Source organism: Parasteatoda tepidariorum, chromosome 7 (genome assembly GCF_043381705.1).
Source record: "Parasteatoda tepidariorum isolate YZ-2023 chromosome 7, CAS_Ptep_4.0, whole genome shotgun sequence".
NCBI lineage: Eukaryota > Metazoa > Arthropoda > Arachnida > Araneae > Theridiidae > Parasteatoda > Parasteatoda tepidariorum.
In genome coordinates, this window is record NC_092210.1 from 20153444 (window position 1) to 20170863 (window position 17420).

A 17420-nucleotide genomic window follows, 5' to 3' on the forward strand; every position below is an offset into this window, starting at 1 on the left:
TACATACAAACTTCAAAGTGTTTCAATCTGTGCTATCTCATTACTTCGTTAAAAACATTTTAAAATTTTCAAATAAAAGAACCCAACTTTTTGAGCAAACGATTCTATAAATAACAGATTCTTTTACTGCTAAATTTTTATATTTGAATAAATTAAGCAATTTTAAGAACTTTAGAAGCATCTAAAGAAAAATAGTTTACGTGATTTTATTAAATCTAAAAGTTGTTTCAGGCTCATTTTTCATAGAAAATACAAAGGCAATATTATCTTTTTTTTATTTTTACTTTAAACATTTTAGAGGCAACAGCTTTATTATATTCTTATATATATTCTTTTCTCTTACTTATCATTTAAGCATACAAACCCATCGTTGAAAATAATTTTTTTTTCAGAGATTATAAATTGAACACAATGAGATTTAAAGTGTACTTCTTTAAGAAATATAATTTAAAATAAGCTACTATCATCATAAAAGTTTTCTTAAATTTAAGTGGTATTAACCTAAAACGCTCACAAAGAAGCACTGTTTGTTCCCTTATTAGTATTCATATTCAAACTAACCCTGACGCAAGAAAAGACAAATGACAAGTAAAAATACGGATTATCTGAATCGTTATCGTTTCAAATCTTATCCCTAGTGAAAAACCCTTTTAATATAGAAAATAAAACCAGGAAATAAAATAAAAATTGACCAACACATTAACAGCCGTCCTTAATTTACAACCACCTGACATTCGCAAGACCTTTAGAGAGGTTAAAGGGGGCAGATTGCTTCGTTCGAAGAAAAAAAAGAATAAAAGAACTTTTTGATAAGAAGATCCGAGAACGAACGCTAAAACAGGTTGCCCATCAGGAAACTGGAATTGTTTTAAAAGGGAAAGCAGGAAGGGGGGAGGGTCAGCAGGTTTTTGTGACGTAAGAGGACAGGTGAAAGATTAACTTCTGTAGGGGGGGAGGAGGAAAAAGGATAAGAAAAAATAAATAAAATAATAACAACGGAAACTAAAATACCATCAAACAAAAACGAAACTGTGCGTGCTTCAGTATGGGTCCTGCTAACCTAGATTTGAACCTGGATCGGAACCTGTATTGGGGACTTACCATTGGATGATGGGACGATCCGAAAATTTTGACGGAGGCGGTCTAAAGGGTGCTACTTAAAAAAATAAAAAAAAATGTGTGTAATGAAATAAAATAAAAAATATTAAGAGAAGAGATGTATGTTTCGTCATCTTGGGCTTTTTTTTCTTTCCTTCCAACTCGGCCTGGTCATATATAAAGGCAGTCCATCTCTGTTGTGGTCATCAAACACTTTCTTCTGATTCTCTTCTGCGGATAGCCACAACATGGCCTCCCGGAAGGTAGGTGATATGTTCAGTGATTATACTTCTTTAGGATTATACCTTCCTATTGTGCATCATCTTGGAGGATATCGAACAAACCTTGGATTTAATGGACTATTTTAAAACATTGTTACAAAATTAGGATTATCGTAATGCAACGCACGGGCATGCATATTGAAATTAAAATTAACATTGTTAGGGATGTTGGAAAACTTGAACCGATAGTTTTCGAACGATATCAAAAAAATTTATACTAAGAATTACCTTAATTTAGGCTGAAATATGCTTGCTAGGTAATTCGATACTAAAAGTCAGAAAATGCAGCTGATGAATATGCAAATTATTAAAAATGACTAATATTTCTTAAAAATCTTCATGAGACATTTTGATTATAGAGCAAATTTGGATTAAATTTTTAAAAAGAAGATTTTTATTAAAGAGAGTTAAATGTTTATGGAGATCGTATTTCTTTTTTAAAGTAAAATTGATATTAATCTAAATTATCGAATGTAAAGTAAGTTTTATTTCCTTCATTGGAAAGACATTTTTCTAAACTAAACGCATCATAATTTAACGAACTATTTTTAATAGTAAGCTATAGAATAAAATTTTGTAAAAATATTTTGATGGCACTAACATAAATTGAGTGTAAATTTGATCAGGGTCTTTCTAATATTATTATTAATTATCAAACTTTATTCTTTCATAGTTTAAAAAGTTTTAAAATATAAACTAAGTCTAGTTTTTCAAATTTAGTGCGAATTTAGAATTCCGATAACAAATAGCATGTTATGGCACATAATTTTAAAAGAAAATTCATTTCGATAAAACAATTAGCAAAATGCAGAAAAATAAATGTAAAACTTTAGTATATTTTGTTAAATTAATATCCATTCTTGTACTTACGGCGAAATACAATTGTTCGATTTCCTCCATGATCCTTGAGTTTTTTGGAAATTATTTTTTTTTATTTATTTTATTATTCATTTTATTTATTTATATATTTTATTAATAATGTTCTTATACATAGTTTTTAACATTATTTCAATAGTTTATTTTGTATCTGTATCAACTTTTAAATTTCAATGCAATTTACTTCAAATCTCTTAGTGGAATAAAAGAAGTTATTCCTGAGAAGCAAATTTTCTTATTTTAGCTATCTTATTGTTGTAATTATGTTGATGTATGAAATTTTCTTTTTTAATTTAACACACGTAACAAGTTTTTCGCTAGCATAATTTTCAGAAATATTTTTAAATATTAAATTTTTATTAGATAAATATAATATTTTTATAATATAATATTCTTATTTAAAAAATATTTAATTAAAATCTTTAAAACTTCTACGTTAGTAAATTTTGAGTTAATAATACTTTTTAACCATAAATACTTTGAAATGAGTTTTCTGCAGAAATTGTTTAGTTTCATAATACTTTGTATCAATATTTATTCACGTTTTTCTTCCAATAGAAGTTATATTATAAAATGTTATACATTTTAAACAACTTTTTGTTTTTAAATGAATTTTAAAATTTTATAAAAAAAACTGAAACAAATTTTATAAATTTATTTGAAAGGATTTTATAAATTTGCTTATTGTGATATGTATAATTTTAGGGTGCAAATAGAATATTACAATTTACATTAGTAAGAATTAATTTGAAAAAGTAAAGAGAAAAATTTAAAAAAATCCTTTTTTAAAATCTATAACTCTTAATTTGAAATTTCATACATCGTGCGTTAAATAATAAAATTATAATAAGTAAATTAAGATTATATAATAAGATATAAGATACAAAGTTGATATTAAACTGTACTTATTTATAATTAAATAATTCAATATCATGAATTTATTTCTTAAAATTAAACCACAATAATATTTTAAATGCTGATTTAGTTGAAAGTATTCGCAATTTTTAAAAGTTTAATATTAAAAGCAATTTTAAAATAAAACTGATGAAAAGGTATGCCTTTTTTATGAGTCTAAATGTTATTTTGAAGTATACTTCACTTAAATTATAAAATTGAAAAAAAGAAAATAATAATTGAAATGCACAAAATTGATCTGGCTCTACTTTTTTCTAAAATTATTTTGCCTTTATATTCTTTTATTTCTTTATTTCTTATAACTATTTCATTTGCAAGGTTAACAGATTTAAAAAATATTAATTAATTATAAAATGCTATTAAGTAGAAAAAAGTGTTTCTCTTCTGTGCTCTCATAAATAAACATTTTTGAATATCATTGACAATAATTTACATCACACATCCTTCGTAAGGGAGGGACAAACGGGGCATTTGCCTTGAACTTTTCGTTTCTAGAACTTTAGCGTCATTTTGATAGATATCTCGTTATAAAAACACAAAGCAAAATTTAAAAAAAAACTTATATTCACAATTCCTGTCTGCGAAATCAAACAGATTTCTCAAAGCAAAACTATTTATAACCAAAGAATATATACTAACATATGTAATTATTCAAATTTTATATAAAAATGCTATAATTTGAGTAGCCTAATATTTTGAAAAAAATATCTATAAGTGAATTACTGATAATATAGGATATTTTGATTCAATTTTAAACAAAAAGTTTTAAATATAAACTCAATAAACAGGTAAATTTGAATATCACACACTTTCTCAACTGCACATTTAAAGTATGATTTTTTTTTTCATTATGGTATCACATTTATTTCTTAATAATTACTCCTTACTGCTAAAATATTGCTGATTAATAAGATATTACTTAATATAAAATATTTACAACTTAATAAAATATGCTTAGATATAAAAAGATTTAAATGAAAAACAAATGTTTTAAATGTTATTTTAACCGTCGAATGTAAGTAAGTAAACACTAGCTGTTACTTTGAAAAGTATTACCAGCAAAAGCTGGTAAGCGATGTAACAAATGTCGATACATTACCAGCTACATTATCGATATTAAAATGTTTTATCGATATTATTCATGGTAAAAATCAGTATCAGTTTAATAATGTTATAAAGATATTTTAAAGAGCTCTTCTTAATATATCATGAATATTTTATGGTAAATATAGAATTTACGATGTTATAAAGATATTTTAAAGAGCTCTTTAATATATCATGAATATTTTATGGTAAATATAGAATATACGATAATCATTAACTTTAATATCACGATTATTATTGATTACGCTGAATTTTAGAAACAATGCTATCGCGTTTAGTACTGACAATATAAAATACTGAATACGATAATATCGCCATTATTATCCAAAATGGTAGTTATCGAGGACGATCTTTATATTTATATGTATGTTTATAAATTTAATTTGGTTAACAAAAAGACCATTGTAAAAATAATGTAGATGAATTAAATTGGAACAGTTATCACTGATGTAAAGTAACATTTCAATTTTTTGAACGATATATCACGATATTCAAATACAGATATCGCTCCGCACCTCTATCAGACAATAAGTTTCCTTTCAGACAACGAGCTGAAATTACATCACCTAAAATAGGTCTAATTGCTATTCACTTTCTCAACTGATATAATACGGACTAATTTTTTTTCTATATTTAATTCTTCTTATTCTCATTTCATTGTTTGCAAACAAAGATGTGAAAATCTTTTGAGCGAACTCTAATCCTAACGAGAGAATGAAATAATGATTTGAATATCTAATACCCGCTTTCATAGAAACAAAAGGTTAAAGAAAGAAAATTAATCCATTAATCGTTTTATTTCTAAAGAGGGGATGGAGGAAAAGTATAACAGTCAACAAAGAATAAAATTGTTACGCTTGGATTGGTTTGACTATGGGTCAGCGGGACGCGGAAGCTTGCAGAAATAAACGAATCAACGAAAAAAAAAAAGGATAAACAAATAAATATATCGAAAGTGGAATCTTCTTTTGATAACAATGAGGAAATATGTTGCAATAAGTTCATAGTCCATAAAATTTATAGACTATTTTTTTGTTGTTTATGCATAACCGTTCAATAGATATCCGCGGATGTAGATAATTCATATTAAAATTATATTTGCTGATAAGTTTATTTATCATATTTTGATTGAGATTTCGCCTATTTTAAGATTTAAAAAAAACATAGCAATCATATGAGATGCTAAAAATTAGTTATGGAAAGTGGAATCTCATTTTGTTAACAGTGATAAAATATGTTGCTATATGTTGAAAGGTATGGTCCTGGCACATGAAATTTATAGAATTTTTTTATTGTTTGTTCATAGGTTAGAGAATATCAGTGGATTTATAAGTATACAATTTATAGTAAAAATATTAATTAATTTATTTCAGAGAGATTTCGCGAATTTCCAACTTAACCAAGCATTTGAAGTAATCCTTTCGATGCTAAAATTTACTTATGGAAAGTGGAATCTCATTTTAATTACAGTGATAAAATATGTTGCAATAAGTTCATTGTTAAAAAACTTTATGGAAGAAGTTTTTATTTATTTATTCTTATCTGTCATACAACATCGTGGATAGATATATTTTTATATTAAAATATTAATTTTTGATTATTAATGTATTATATTGTGATTGAGATTTCGCTACTCTTTGATTAAAGATTTGTATGATTTTGATGAAAAAATACTCAACTCCATATTACTCTATGACTGAAAAAATAGCTATAAAATGTAAAATCTTCTTTCAATAACAATGAAAAATTCTGCTGCAATAAGTTCTTAGTCAATAAACTTTAAAAGGCGATTTTTTTTCTTTGTTTATTCATATATGTCAGAGAATATTAGTGCACATGTATTTTTTTTTAATTAAAATTAAAAAAATTACAAAATTACATTAACATTTTTAATACTTTCAGGTTAAGTGTTTGAATTTCAATTCCATGAAATAATTGAGTGTTTTTTTTCAGCACATGGAGAGTTAAAAAAGACAAAACATAACAATTTTTATCAACTAAAGTTAATTACGATTTATATTAAATATTAGAATTTATCTCCATTTTTTGCCTTCATAAATTTATTTCTATATTGAATATAGTATATCTTATGTTTGGTATGTACTGATACTCCTTTTTAAATAACAGAAGTATAAATATGGACAAATGTTATTTCTTTTAATTACTACATAAAGGATTTTCAATAAATTTAAGCGTATGGAGTTTTCTTTTCTTTGTTTATAGTAGAATTTATCCTAAACTGAAATAAATTAATAAATAAAATAATAATTGAATTAATATAATAATATTCATTGCAAAATAAATTAAAGGAAAATAAATATGAAATAAACAGATGCAGACAAAAATTTAACAAAGATACTAAGTCATAAATTGTAGCATGCTTTTCAAATTCGCAGCATTAACTGAAAGTTTGTTTCTGATGTTGATAGAGGGCTCTGTTGCAGGAAAGGGGAAAATAAACTTTGATAAAATCGTTATGATGACGTCACAGAGAATCTTCTTAAAGTTATTCGTTATTGGTAAACAACCATTTAATTTCTAAACCTAGGGTAACTCGATTTACAGAAAGTTTACATAGAGTCTTTTTCTACCTAGTTTGTCAAAGTATTATACTAAAAAATAAATGATTAAGAAATGTTATAATGCTACGTGGTAAGGCTGAAAAGAAATTTAAGTTAATTATTTTTTTAAAATTTTTTTAACACACTTCATTGAAAATCGTTACAATTACTATAACTTATGAACTCAATCCCACACCATGAACTTAAATAAATAAATAAAAATTTAATTAATATATAAGTAAAAAAAAAACAATTTTGTTCCAAAGTATAGAAAACAAGAACTCAACTCCGATAGATATCGTGGAACAAAAAAGCAATAATAGCATTACATTTGACTCAACCTTTGTCCAACCCTTCTTAAACTTGATTACGCATCCTGGTTCAACTTGAAAGTTCAATCAAACTTTAATTAATAGGCTGATTTAAACACCTTATAAAGATTTCAGAAAAAAATTTAAAGATATAATGGCGCAAAGTTGAACTGAATTTTTTGACAGTATACCGAGCGTATAAGTTGGCATAATTTGTTTAAACAATGTTGAATGTTAGCCTATTTAGCTGGCCAAAAAAATGTGGTCATTTTTAAAAATATTTCTTCAAAGTTAATTTAAATGTTCATAAAATCGAGTTTTTATGACAAAGGTCGCAAACTCTAAAATATCTTATCCTAAAAAATAAGAATAAATTTAAGCAAATGATATAATCGTTTTGCGGATGCATTAAAAAGATAAGCGTAAAGATAACGTTTCTTTGATGTTAAATATTTACAAAAGTGTAAAAATTAGAATATAAATTTGTACGAATAACATTATTTGAATAAATTTACGTTTCTCCAATATTTTATAATATCTTTAACTTATCGTTTTTTAATGTTAAGGTCAATGAAACTGCATTCACATTTTTCTATAAGAAAATATATAGATCAATATATTTAAGAAAATAAGAAAGATAAGAAAATATAAAGATCATGAAACTGTTTTCGCAAATCGTGTTTTCTCTTATTTTAAACCTTTGCTTACGGCTAGAACGATAAGTGGACCAGAATCTGAGCGCCGTAAGCAAAAGATTAAAATACTTTTTGGATTATTTTTAAATTGGGAAAAATGTGGAAACATTGTAATATTTCTGATCGAGTCTCTTTGAATTTTTTTTTAAACAATTTAACATTATTTAAGAAAACATAAGAATATAGAGATTTTCTTCATCTTAGCATAATTAATGATCAGCTGTAAATTGGTAAAAAACATGAAAAAGATGGCAATAATATTTCTAAAAATTCAGTTAAATATTGAAATGATAAAACCGTTGGCATAACTCTAAACGTTAAGAAATTTTTGTAATTATTTGAATTTCAAAGATGCATGAATATTTAATTATTTTTAGCTGTTTTAGTGATTGACAATTATATTATTTGCTTTCATGTGCTTGCCTGTATTTTATTTGTTATCAAGAGCAGACGTAGAAAATTTTGCTTTGAATGTTACTTAAAGTTTTTTATGCGTATGAAAAGCGATGACCGTCTCAAGAATATATTCTGAGATTTACTCATTTATCTTGTTTACAAATGTATTCAAATTTATTTATTTTAAAACATAAAACAAAGCCTATAGTGTATGTCAACTGTTATTATTTTTATCCAGTACTTTGATACGAAATTTCAATTTTCTTCCAGATTTTAGCCTTATGTCTAACAATTGCGCTACTGATAGGGGACATTGCAGCCAAGAAAAAAGAAAAAGCTGCAACTGTTATTACCAAAGAAGAAGCTGAAGAATTAAAAATCATCTCTGATTTGGTTGCTGAAGCAACCAATTATGGAGGAGGTGCTGTAGCTGCTGCTGGCGGATATGGCGGTGATGCTGGTGGCAGTTCCGGTGGATATGGCGGAGGAGCTGCTGATGGAGGATACGGAGGTGGAGCATCAAGCGGTGGTTACGGCGGTGGTGCCTCCAGTGGTGGATATGGAGGAGGAGCATCAGCCGGTGGTTATGGCGGCGGATCAACAGGCGGAGCAAGTGGTGGTTACGGAGGAGGTGCTTCAAGTGGTGGTGCTTCAAGTGGTGGTTACGGCGGAGGTGCATCAGCCGGTGGTTATGGTGGTGGTGCATCAGCCGGAGGGTATGGCGGTGGAGCCTCAGATGGTGGTGCAGCAAAACACGCTGTTTTGCTAGCTGTTCCAGTAACATTTGCTGTTGCAGATAAGGGTGGATCCTCTGGTGGTTATGGCGGTAGTGCTGGTGGAAGCGGAGGTTATGGAGGAGGAGCTGGTGGTAAATCCGGTGGAGGTGGTGGATATGGCGGCAGCAGTGGAGGAGGCGGCGGATATGGTGGCAGCAGTGGTGGAAGTGGAGGATACGGCGGAAGCAGTGGAGGAGCAGGTGGATATGGTGGAAGCAGTGGAGGAGGCGGCGGACACGGTGGAAGCAGTGGAGGCGGTGGATATGGTGGCAGCAGTGGAGGTGGTGGAGGATATGGTGGCAGCAGCGGAGGTGGTGGAGGTTATGGTGGCAGTAGCGGAGGTGGCGGAGGATATGGAGGAAGTAGTGGAGGCGGCGGTGGCTTTGGAGGCAGCAGCGGAGGAGGAGGCGGATATGGTGGTTCCGGAAAGAGTGCTAAAGGAGGATCAGGAGGTGGATATGGCGGTGGGCAAGGAGGATATGGTGGAAGTCAAGGAGGTGGTTATGGCGGAGCTCAAGGTGGAGGACAAGGTGGTGGATACGGAGGAGGTCAAGGTGGCGGACATGGAGGAGGACAAGGTGGTGGATACGGAGGAGGACAAGGTGGTGGATATGGAGGAGGCCAAGGCGGCGGATACGGAGGAGGCCAAGGTGGTGGATATGGAGGAGGCCAAGGCGGGGGTAAAGGTAAAGGAGGTAGTGGTGGTTCCGGTGGATACGGCGGAGGCCAAGGTGGTGGTTATGGAGGTGGATCTGGTGCTAAATCTGGTGGAGGATATGGTGGAAGTTCAGGTGGTGGTGGAAAATCTGCTGGTGGCGGAGGATATGGAGGTAGCTCTGGTGGCGGAGGATACGGTGGTAGCTCCGGCGGTGGAGGATATGGTGGAAGCTCTGGAGGTGGTGGAGGATATGGTGGAAGCTCCGGAGGAGGTGGAGGATATGGTGGAAGCTCTGGAGGTGGTGGATACGGAGGTAGCTCTGGTGGGGGAAAAGCCGTAGGAGGTGGTGGTTATGGAGGTAGCTCTGGTGGTGGATATGGCGGTAGCTCGGGTGGTGGTGGTGGATATGGAGGAAGCTCTGGGGGAGGTGGTGGATACGGAGGCAGCTCTGGTGGAGGTGGCGGATACGGAGGCAGCTCTGGTGGAGGTGGCGGATACGGAGGTAGTTCAGGTGGAAAATCTGCTGGTGGTTATGGAGGAAGCTCCGGTGGAGCAGGCGGTTATGGCGGTAGCTCCGGTGGAAGCGCTGGTTACGGTGGCAGTTCTGGAGGCGGTGGAGGATATGGAGGTAGCTCTGGAGGAGGAGGTGGGTATGGAGGTAGCTCTGGAGGAGGCGGTGGCTACGGAGGCAGCTCAGGTGGAGGTGGTGGTTACGGAGGTAGCTCCGGTGGAAAATCTGGAGGAGGGTATGGAGGTGGAAGTTCTGGAGGACTTCAAGGTATCACACTTGTAGGAATTAAATTAAACACCGTGGCTCTTGGTGGAGCTGGCGGTAAATCTGGAGGCGGAGGAGGATATGGTGGATCTTCTGGAGGATCTTCTGGAGGAGGATACGGAGGTTCTTCCGGAGGAAGCGGAGGCTATGGTGGCTCTTCTGGTGGAACTGGTGGATATGGAGGATCCTCAGGAGGAGGAGGCGGAGGTTATGGTGGTTCTTCTGGAGGTGGATATGGTGGCTCCTCTGGAGGTGGAGGTGGATATGGAGGTGGAAAATCCTCTGGTGGAAAAAGTGGTGGTGGCGGTGGCTACGGAGGTGGTAAAGGAGGAGGATCATCTGGATACTGAAAACTGAAAGTATCAAGCCAAAAACGTAAGTTCTGCACTGCGTAATAAATAATTTTCGTGTATTTCTGAAAAGAATATATGTTATGTATTTGGAATTTACATTTAATAAGCTTCTACGCTGTTAAACACAAAAGTTTCAAAATTAAAAGTTACAAAACTTAAAACATTAAATTATATTTTCTCCTTGTCCATCTTGCTATTGTTATTTATGGATAATATGGTATAATGATAACGGAATAGCCTATAAACTATTACTCTTTTATTATTAGAATTTCTAAATTTATATAGATTTGATCATCATAATTGCATGCGTTGGAAGTCCTAATCAATAAGCGTGTCAATTATTTATTCGACGTTTTATTGAAATTTAAAGAACAACAATAGATGTCTTCATTTTATTTTTGAAAAAAGTTTCTTTCCAAAAATATTTGATACCTTTATCTGTTATTGTTACTTTTAAAAACTTTTTTTGAACATTTCGATATAATATTTTTCTTTTAATATAAAACTACAAACAATATACACTATTTTATTGTCAGCAAAAAAGGTTTTGTTAAAACAAAAATTTCATTTTTTCTGTTAATCTGTTTCCTTTTTCTGTTAATCTTAAAGTTTCAACTCTTATATTTAGTAATCTAATTCCTTGGAATTTAGCATATTTTTTATTTACTTATTTAAAAATATTTTTAGGATAATTTATGACTGCCAAGTGTACAGACGTCCCCTATGTACAGCAAAATTTTGACTCGTATTCATTGAAAGAGCAGAAGTGACTCAGAAGACAACTACTCAACATCAAATCCTGGATCTTGATTCTAGTATTATGTAATTATTTAATCATCAAGACCAAACATGTATGATAGGACTGTAATTGATCCAAATCAAGAAACAACATATCAAGCACTCAAACATCCATAAGAGTGCTAAGTGCTAAGCACAATCATTCATAAACTTTCTTTATTATTACTGAAGCTCCAGACCACGTGCGATGTCTAATTTTGTGCAATTCCGAGTTGATACAATTGTTGATACTCGTCCAGTATGCAGACACTTGAAGCACAATCTCTGTTAACGGGACAAATGTAATTATGTTGATATGTGATAAATTTTTTTCATTTAATATTCATGTGTGTTTTCATTTCAAAGTATTTTTATAAATATTTATCTCGGTTCTTTCGGAAATTTTCAGATAGAATTACTTATATAGCTTTTGCGTTATGATTGATAAATAATAGATTATTTTGCAAAATAATATTAAATATTATATTATATGTTAATATAATATTGCATGATAAGGGTTGTAAAAGAAAAATTAGATGAACTTTATGTTCGATTTTAATGTTTTATTTTTCTTTCTATTCCTGATTTCCAACAGTTAAATAAAAATATTCATTGCAAATGCTTATGCATTTAACTTATAAAAAAAATCAAGTTAAAACACTCGGGATATAAAAATGTGTGATTGCCAGTAGTAAAAATAACGTATGCTTTATTAATTTGGATTAATTTATTTATAATCCTGGCAAAAAAATCTTAATATATATTCTATGCCATGCTGATTTAGAAATTAACTGGTAGGGATTTTAGAATGTTTGAGAGAAAAAAATTAAAAAAACAGAGTAGTTTTAAATTAGAAATGTATGAGTGAAAAAAAGCAAATGCTAAAGAAAAAACGTTAATTATTTTAAAATTATTAGTGTGCCCTCAAATTATTTAATCAGTTTATATAACTTGAGTCATATAATTAATTTATTTAACAATTTGGATATTAATATAATCAATAATAAATAAATTGAAGTTAGACAGAAATCTGACCTAGGAGTAAAAGAACAAAAGCGCGGTTATTTAATAATAAACGCGAGAAAAAAATTTGGAAAATAAAAGGTGAGTAAAAAATTCAGAAATATACATGTTTTACATTAGTACCCATATGTGGCTCAAATTATATTTAACTGTAAAACCATTTGTGCTAGGGTTCTGAAATTCGGACATCGACTACAAAGAACAATTACAGTTCCTGATTTTTAAATCGTTAAAATTTTTTAATTAGTCTCGTTTTTGGAATCGGTACAGCATGTATCAATAACGTTTAAACTGACCTCTTTCGATATACCTTTTCTAAGAAGATACGTATGGTATCTTTTTTTTAAATTTCTTCTAGATATTTGAGATTATATCGGTTGCATGCTGTGATAATGCTTTAGCTTTAATAGGAATACTTTCATACTTTTTGAGTTGCGAAAGATTTTTTTCTAAAAAATGATGAAACTCTCTGATTTTCAGTTCATAATTTTTTTTAAAAGAAAATTCTGAAAAAGATATGTATTAACAGTTATAACAGTGTAAACATATATGTGTAATTATTCTGTGAAAAAAACTGAAGCTATAGCTTGCTTAGATGCAGAGAAAATGTGCATTAAAAATGGTCAGTTTTAGCATTGTTGGTATATGCCCTACCGTCTCCCCTTTAGGAGAAATGTTTGTAAAATGAATTTTTCGCATTAATATAGTACCAGCCTTTGTTATAAATTAAATTTCAGACGATTCTGTTTAAGAGTTTATCGCACGTTCTTTTATGTTTAATTACTTTTTTTTCAAATTTAGTGATTAATGTGAATAGCGTGAGTACAACATCGAATTAGTATTCCTAAAGTTATCTGAAACCACTTGTTTATTTTATTTATAGCTGTGCTTTTTAAACGAGTTCCTGTAAAATTAAATAATTTAAAATCAAAGATGATTTGGTACTTGCAAATCGAAAAGAAGTGCTGAACCATGAGATTTAAATCGGATTTAANTTTTTAAATTTAATAAGCCACATTAAAGAAGGAACGTTGCAATGCTACACGCTCCATTAAAGACGTCTCCAGAGTAACTGAATGACGGTTCATATAGAAATCGCAGGTATGCGTCTCATACAACAACGCCCCCTATAGTTCGTTGCGATCGCGAATAGTACCAGCCTTTGTTATAAATTAAATTTCAGACGATTCTGTTTAAGAGTTTATGGCACGTTCTTTTATGTTTAGATACTTTTTTTTCAAATTTAGTGATTAATGTGAATAGCGTGAGTACAACATCGAATTAGTATTCCTAAAGTTATCTGAAACCACTTGTTTACTTTGTTTATAGCTGTGCTTTTTAAACGATTAAATAATTTAAAATCAAAGATGATTGGGTACTTGCAACTCGAAAAGAAGTGCTGAACCATGAGATTTAAATCGGATTTAATTGGATACCTCGAAGCGACGTCACACGTGTGTGTTTAACCTGACTGCCTCCTGAATCCGCAAATGCTCCAACTTATGCATGATGACGTCATTCGCAGTTAACCAATCGAAATAAGGAAATATAAGTTAGTTTCCAAAAAGTAATGTTAATGTAGAAAAGATGCTAATTTATTTAGAGTTACCATAAAAGATCTCCCTACTAATATTGGCGCCAATAATGCTTAATACTAGATAACAGTAATTGGTGCTGTTTTTAATAGGTACCAAATATATAGGTACTACAGTAGGTACTGTTGCAATAGGTTTTTTATGGTTCCTCGAAAGGGATTAGTGAAGAAAAAATGCTTGATTGAGGCAAATTTTGACTATCATGTGTTGGTTTCCAGCAACATCAAATGATTCTGATTGCACGTATTCTTAATTTTGAAGAGATGAACTTCTAACAAAGTTTTATTTAATCTAATGGCGTAAAGCCACCGGGAAGTATGTCGTTAGGTGAAATGTACGTCTCCAATAAGGACTTTCCTAAGACCTACTTACGACTCTCTACAGATTCTAACGACTTCTTTACGACTTTCCTAAGACTTCGACTTATACTCAATTTAAATTTCCATATCATCTTTTATCACCTTTTTTTGTATCGTAACTTAATTAATGTTTTAACTGATTTAATTGCTATTCTCATACTAAATAATTAGTTTTTATCTACTCTACAAATAACAGAGTAGAAAATTTTAATCAATAAAAGTTTTTCTCACCTGGTTATTCATATTGTAAATACACCTGACTTCGTTTCGAGATTTATATTCAGTATGAAATTCGGAAAAATAATAAAATACTGAGAAAAATAGATTTTTTAAAATGAAATTGGTGATTCTTATAATAAAAAAGTTGGAAATAAAATAACTTTAAAAATGCTGCACAGAAGACAACTTTTCCATGGTTCTGCACGAAAAAGTAAAAACTAAAATTATCGTATCTAACTTAAAGATGTTAAGTTGATAGATTTTCAGTTAATATCCCAGATATTATATTCATTTTATATAAGGTTTATCATAAAATGTATTGCAGATTTCTTTCTTTTTTTTTATTTAAGAAAACGGATGAAAAGTCAGTGGTTCTGATGTTATTATAATTCGATGATATTTTAAATACAAAACCCCTAACTGTGGTGTTACCCCTTTACTGTGTTGGGTGGGCCTGCGGCTGTGGGTGGGTTTAGGACGCATTGAGCTATGTCGGCTGTAGCATTGCTATTGGTAATACCTTCCAAGCCGAATAGCATTGGTGAAACACTAGACAAAGAGTGTCATCCTGGTCTTCCAGGCTGGACGATGGGCGTGGAGATGACCACTCCACCCCGTAAAAAATCCGTATTCTGAAATCTAATGAAGAAACTAGCTGGAATATCTTAGGAAAATGACCTGGAGCTCGTAATTTGGACTTAAGATTTGGAAGCTGGAATGTCTTGTCGCTATACCGAAGCAGAGCACTTTTACTGCTTCTGCAGCAACTACATCAATAGAACTCTGGTGTATGTGCGCTACAGAAAACGAGATGCAGAATTTTCAAAATCAAGAATTATGTGATTTTCTAAAGTTGCCATGCCAAAAACCATGTTAAGAGTACAGGATTTATTGTAAGAAAATCTGTAAAACATCTTATTATGGATTTTAAGCCTATATCAACAAGACTTTGCAAATTAAGAATTAAAGGAAAAAATTTTAAACCAGTTTCCATGCTCCTACAGAGGAAATATTAGATGAGAAAAAGAAAACGTTCTGTGAAAGTCAATATAGTGGATGTCCAAGAAATGATATCAATTTTTTTATTGGTGACTTTAATGCTCAGGTCGGGAAGAGAGTGAATACCAGACAGTTCCCAGTCATTGCTTCCATGAGATGAAAAGCAACAATGGATGAACGCTCATTGTTTTTGCTATATCGCATGTCATGATTGTTGAGTGTACCTTATTTTTTGTCATAAAATAATAAATAAAGAGACATGATAGGCACCAAGTGAGCTTTGTTCAAAGCAAACAAATCATGTCTTGAACACACATATCTCTGACTTAATTTATGTCAAGGGCAAATATTGATTCAAATTATTATTTAATTATTACCAATATCAGATGAAGAATTTCAAATGCCTAAAAAGAAGTGCCAATAAAGGTGCTTGATTGCAAAAAACTGGAGATATGATTGTCTAGAATAAAAATAATGAAGATAAAAGACTGTGAATCTTTGGAAAAGTTACAGGATACAAATTAGAGAAAGCATTAGCCATGTTGCTAAAACTACTATCGGAAAATTTTATTCTATCGGAAAATTTAAACATTCGTCAACAGCTGTTTCGGTTGCGTGCATTGTCTCCTGAAACAATTTTGTATTTTTTAAGTTCAAAACAGTAATAAACATCCAAAATAAGTGTCAATATATTATCTAAAATACACCAGTCATAACTCTTTAAGTATTATATCTCGGAAAAATGTCTTGTAATGCATGCAACGAAGATATCATAAACCAGCAAGACATAATTTAATATTCCAGAAATTGCAAAGACAGCTACCACTTTTACTGTAGAAATTTTAGAGAAATATCTTTTAGACTCAACAAAGGAAGACGACATATATGGAAATAATGCATAAAATAATAAGATAATGAGCTCGAAATCGAAGCTTCAGTTAATCGCGCTCTCATTAAACCTTAAAACTACGCCGACAATAAATCCTGGGTTTACGCAGCGGATTTGGCGACAGTGGCGATGTTTTGGAGATCGATGAAATTCGCAATCTGTAGTTGCAGATTTCGTCAGACAATAAATTTTTTAATAGTATCATGATTTAATAGTATCATGGAGAAGTAAATGGAATTATGGAAGAATCGAACTTACTGAATGACGTAGGCAAGATTGTTTTGGAGGAGGATATTTGACGATTTGATGATGTATATGGCAGTTTTGTAATTGAGCATATCGCAAAAATGTGGAGATCGTATTGGAGGTGGATATTTGACATTGGGATTATGATTTTTATTTGCGTAGATAGTAGGAAAAAAGAGTTTTGACGTAATGAATGTTTCATTGGTGGTTCATTTTTCGACGCAACATTCTCTGAGGAAATTTAATTATTTAATTTCGGTTTTAAGACTGAATTTCGTATTGCGTTTTTCCTTTTCTTGCGGAATTAATGCTATGGAGGTGTTATTTTGAATGGAATGTTAAATGTGCTCTTGAAGTAGATTTGGCGAGTGTGAAAAGAATTAATATGATGGAGGAGTCAATTTATTATTGCTGTGCATTTGCTAAACGAAGATTAGAGATTGGTATAATATCAAGGTATTTCGAAGAAAATGAATAGGACACGTTTTAAAGGTATTTGAGAAACTCCAAATTG

At 31.3% G+C, this 17420-nt stretch overlaps 1 protein-coding gene across 1 annotated transcript; it reads left to right on the forward strand.

Moving 5' to 3' along the window:
• The first annotated feature begins 1005 nt into the window (after window positions 1-1005).
• On the forward strand, window positions 1006-11918 carry LOC107442024 (uncharacterized). The gene is made up of 3 exons (XM_016055465.3): window positions 1006-1361; window positions 8508-10821; window positions 11487-11918. The coding sequence occupies exons 1-2, from the start codon at window positions 1347-1349 to the stop codon at window positions 10794-10796; spliced, it is 2304 nt and encodes a 767-aa protein (XP_015910951.2). The 5' UTR covers window positions 1006-1346; the 3' UTR covers window positions 10797-10821; window positions 11487-11918.
• Window positions 11919-17420: the final 5502 nt, after the last annotated feature.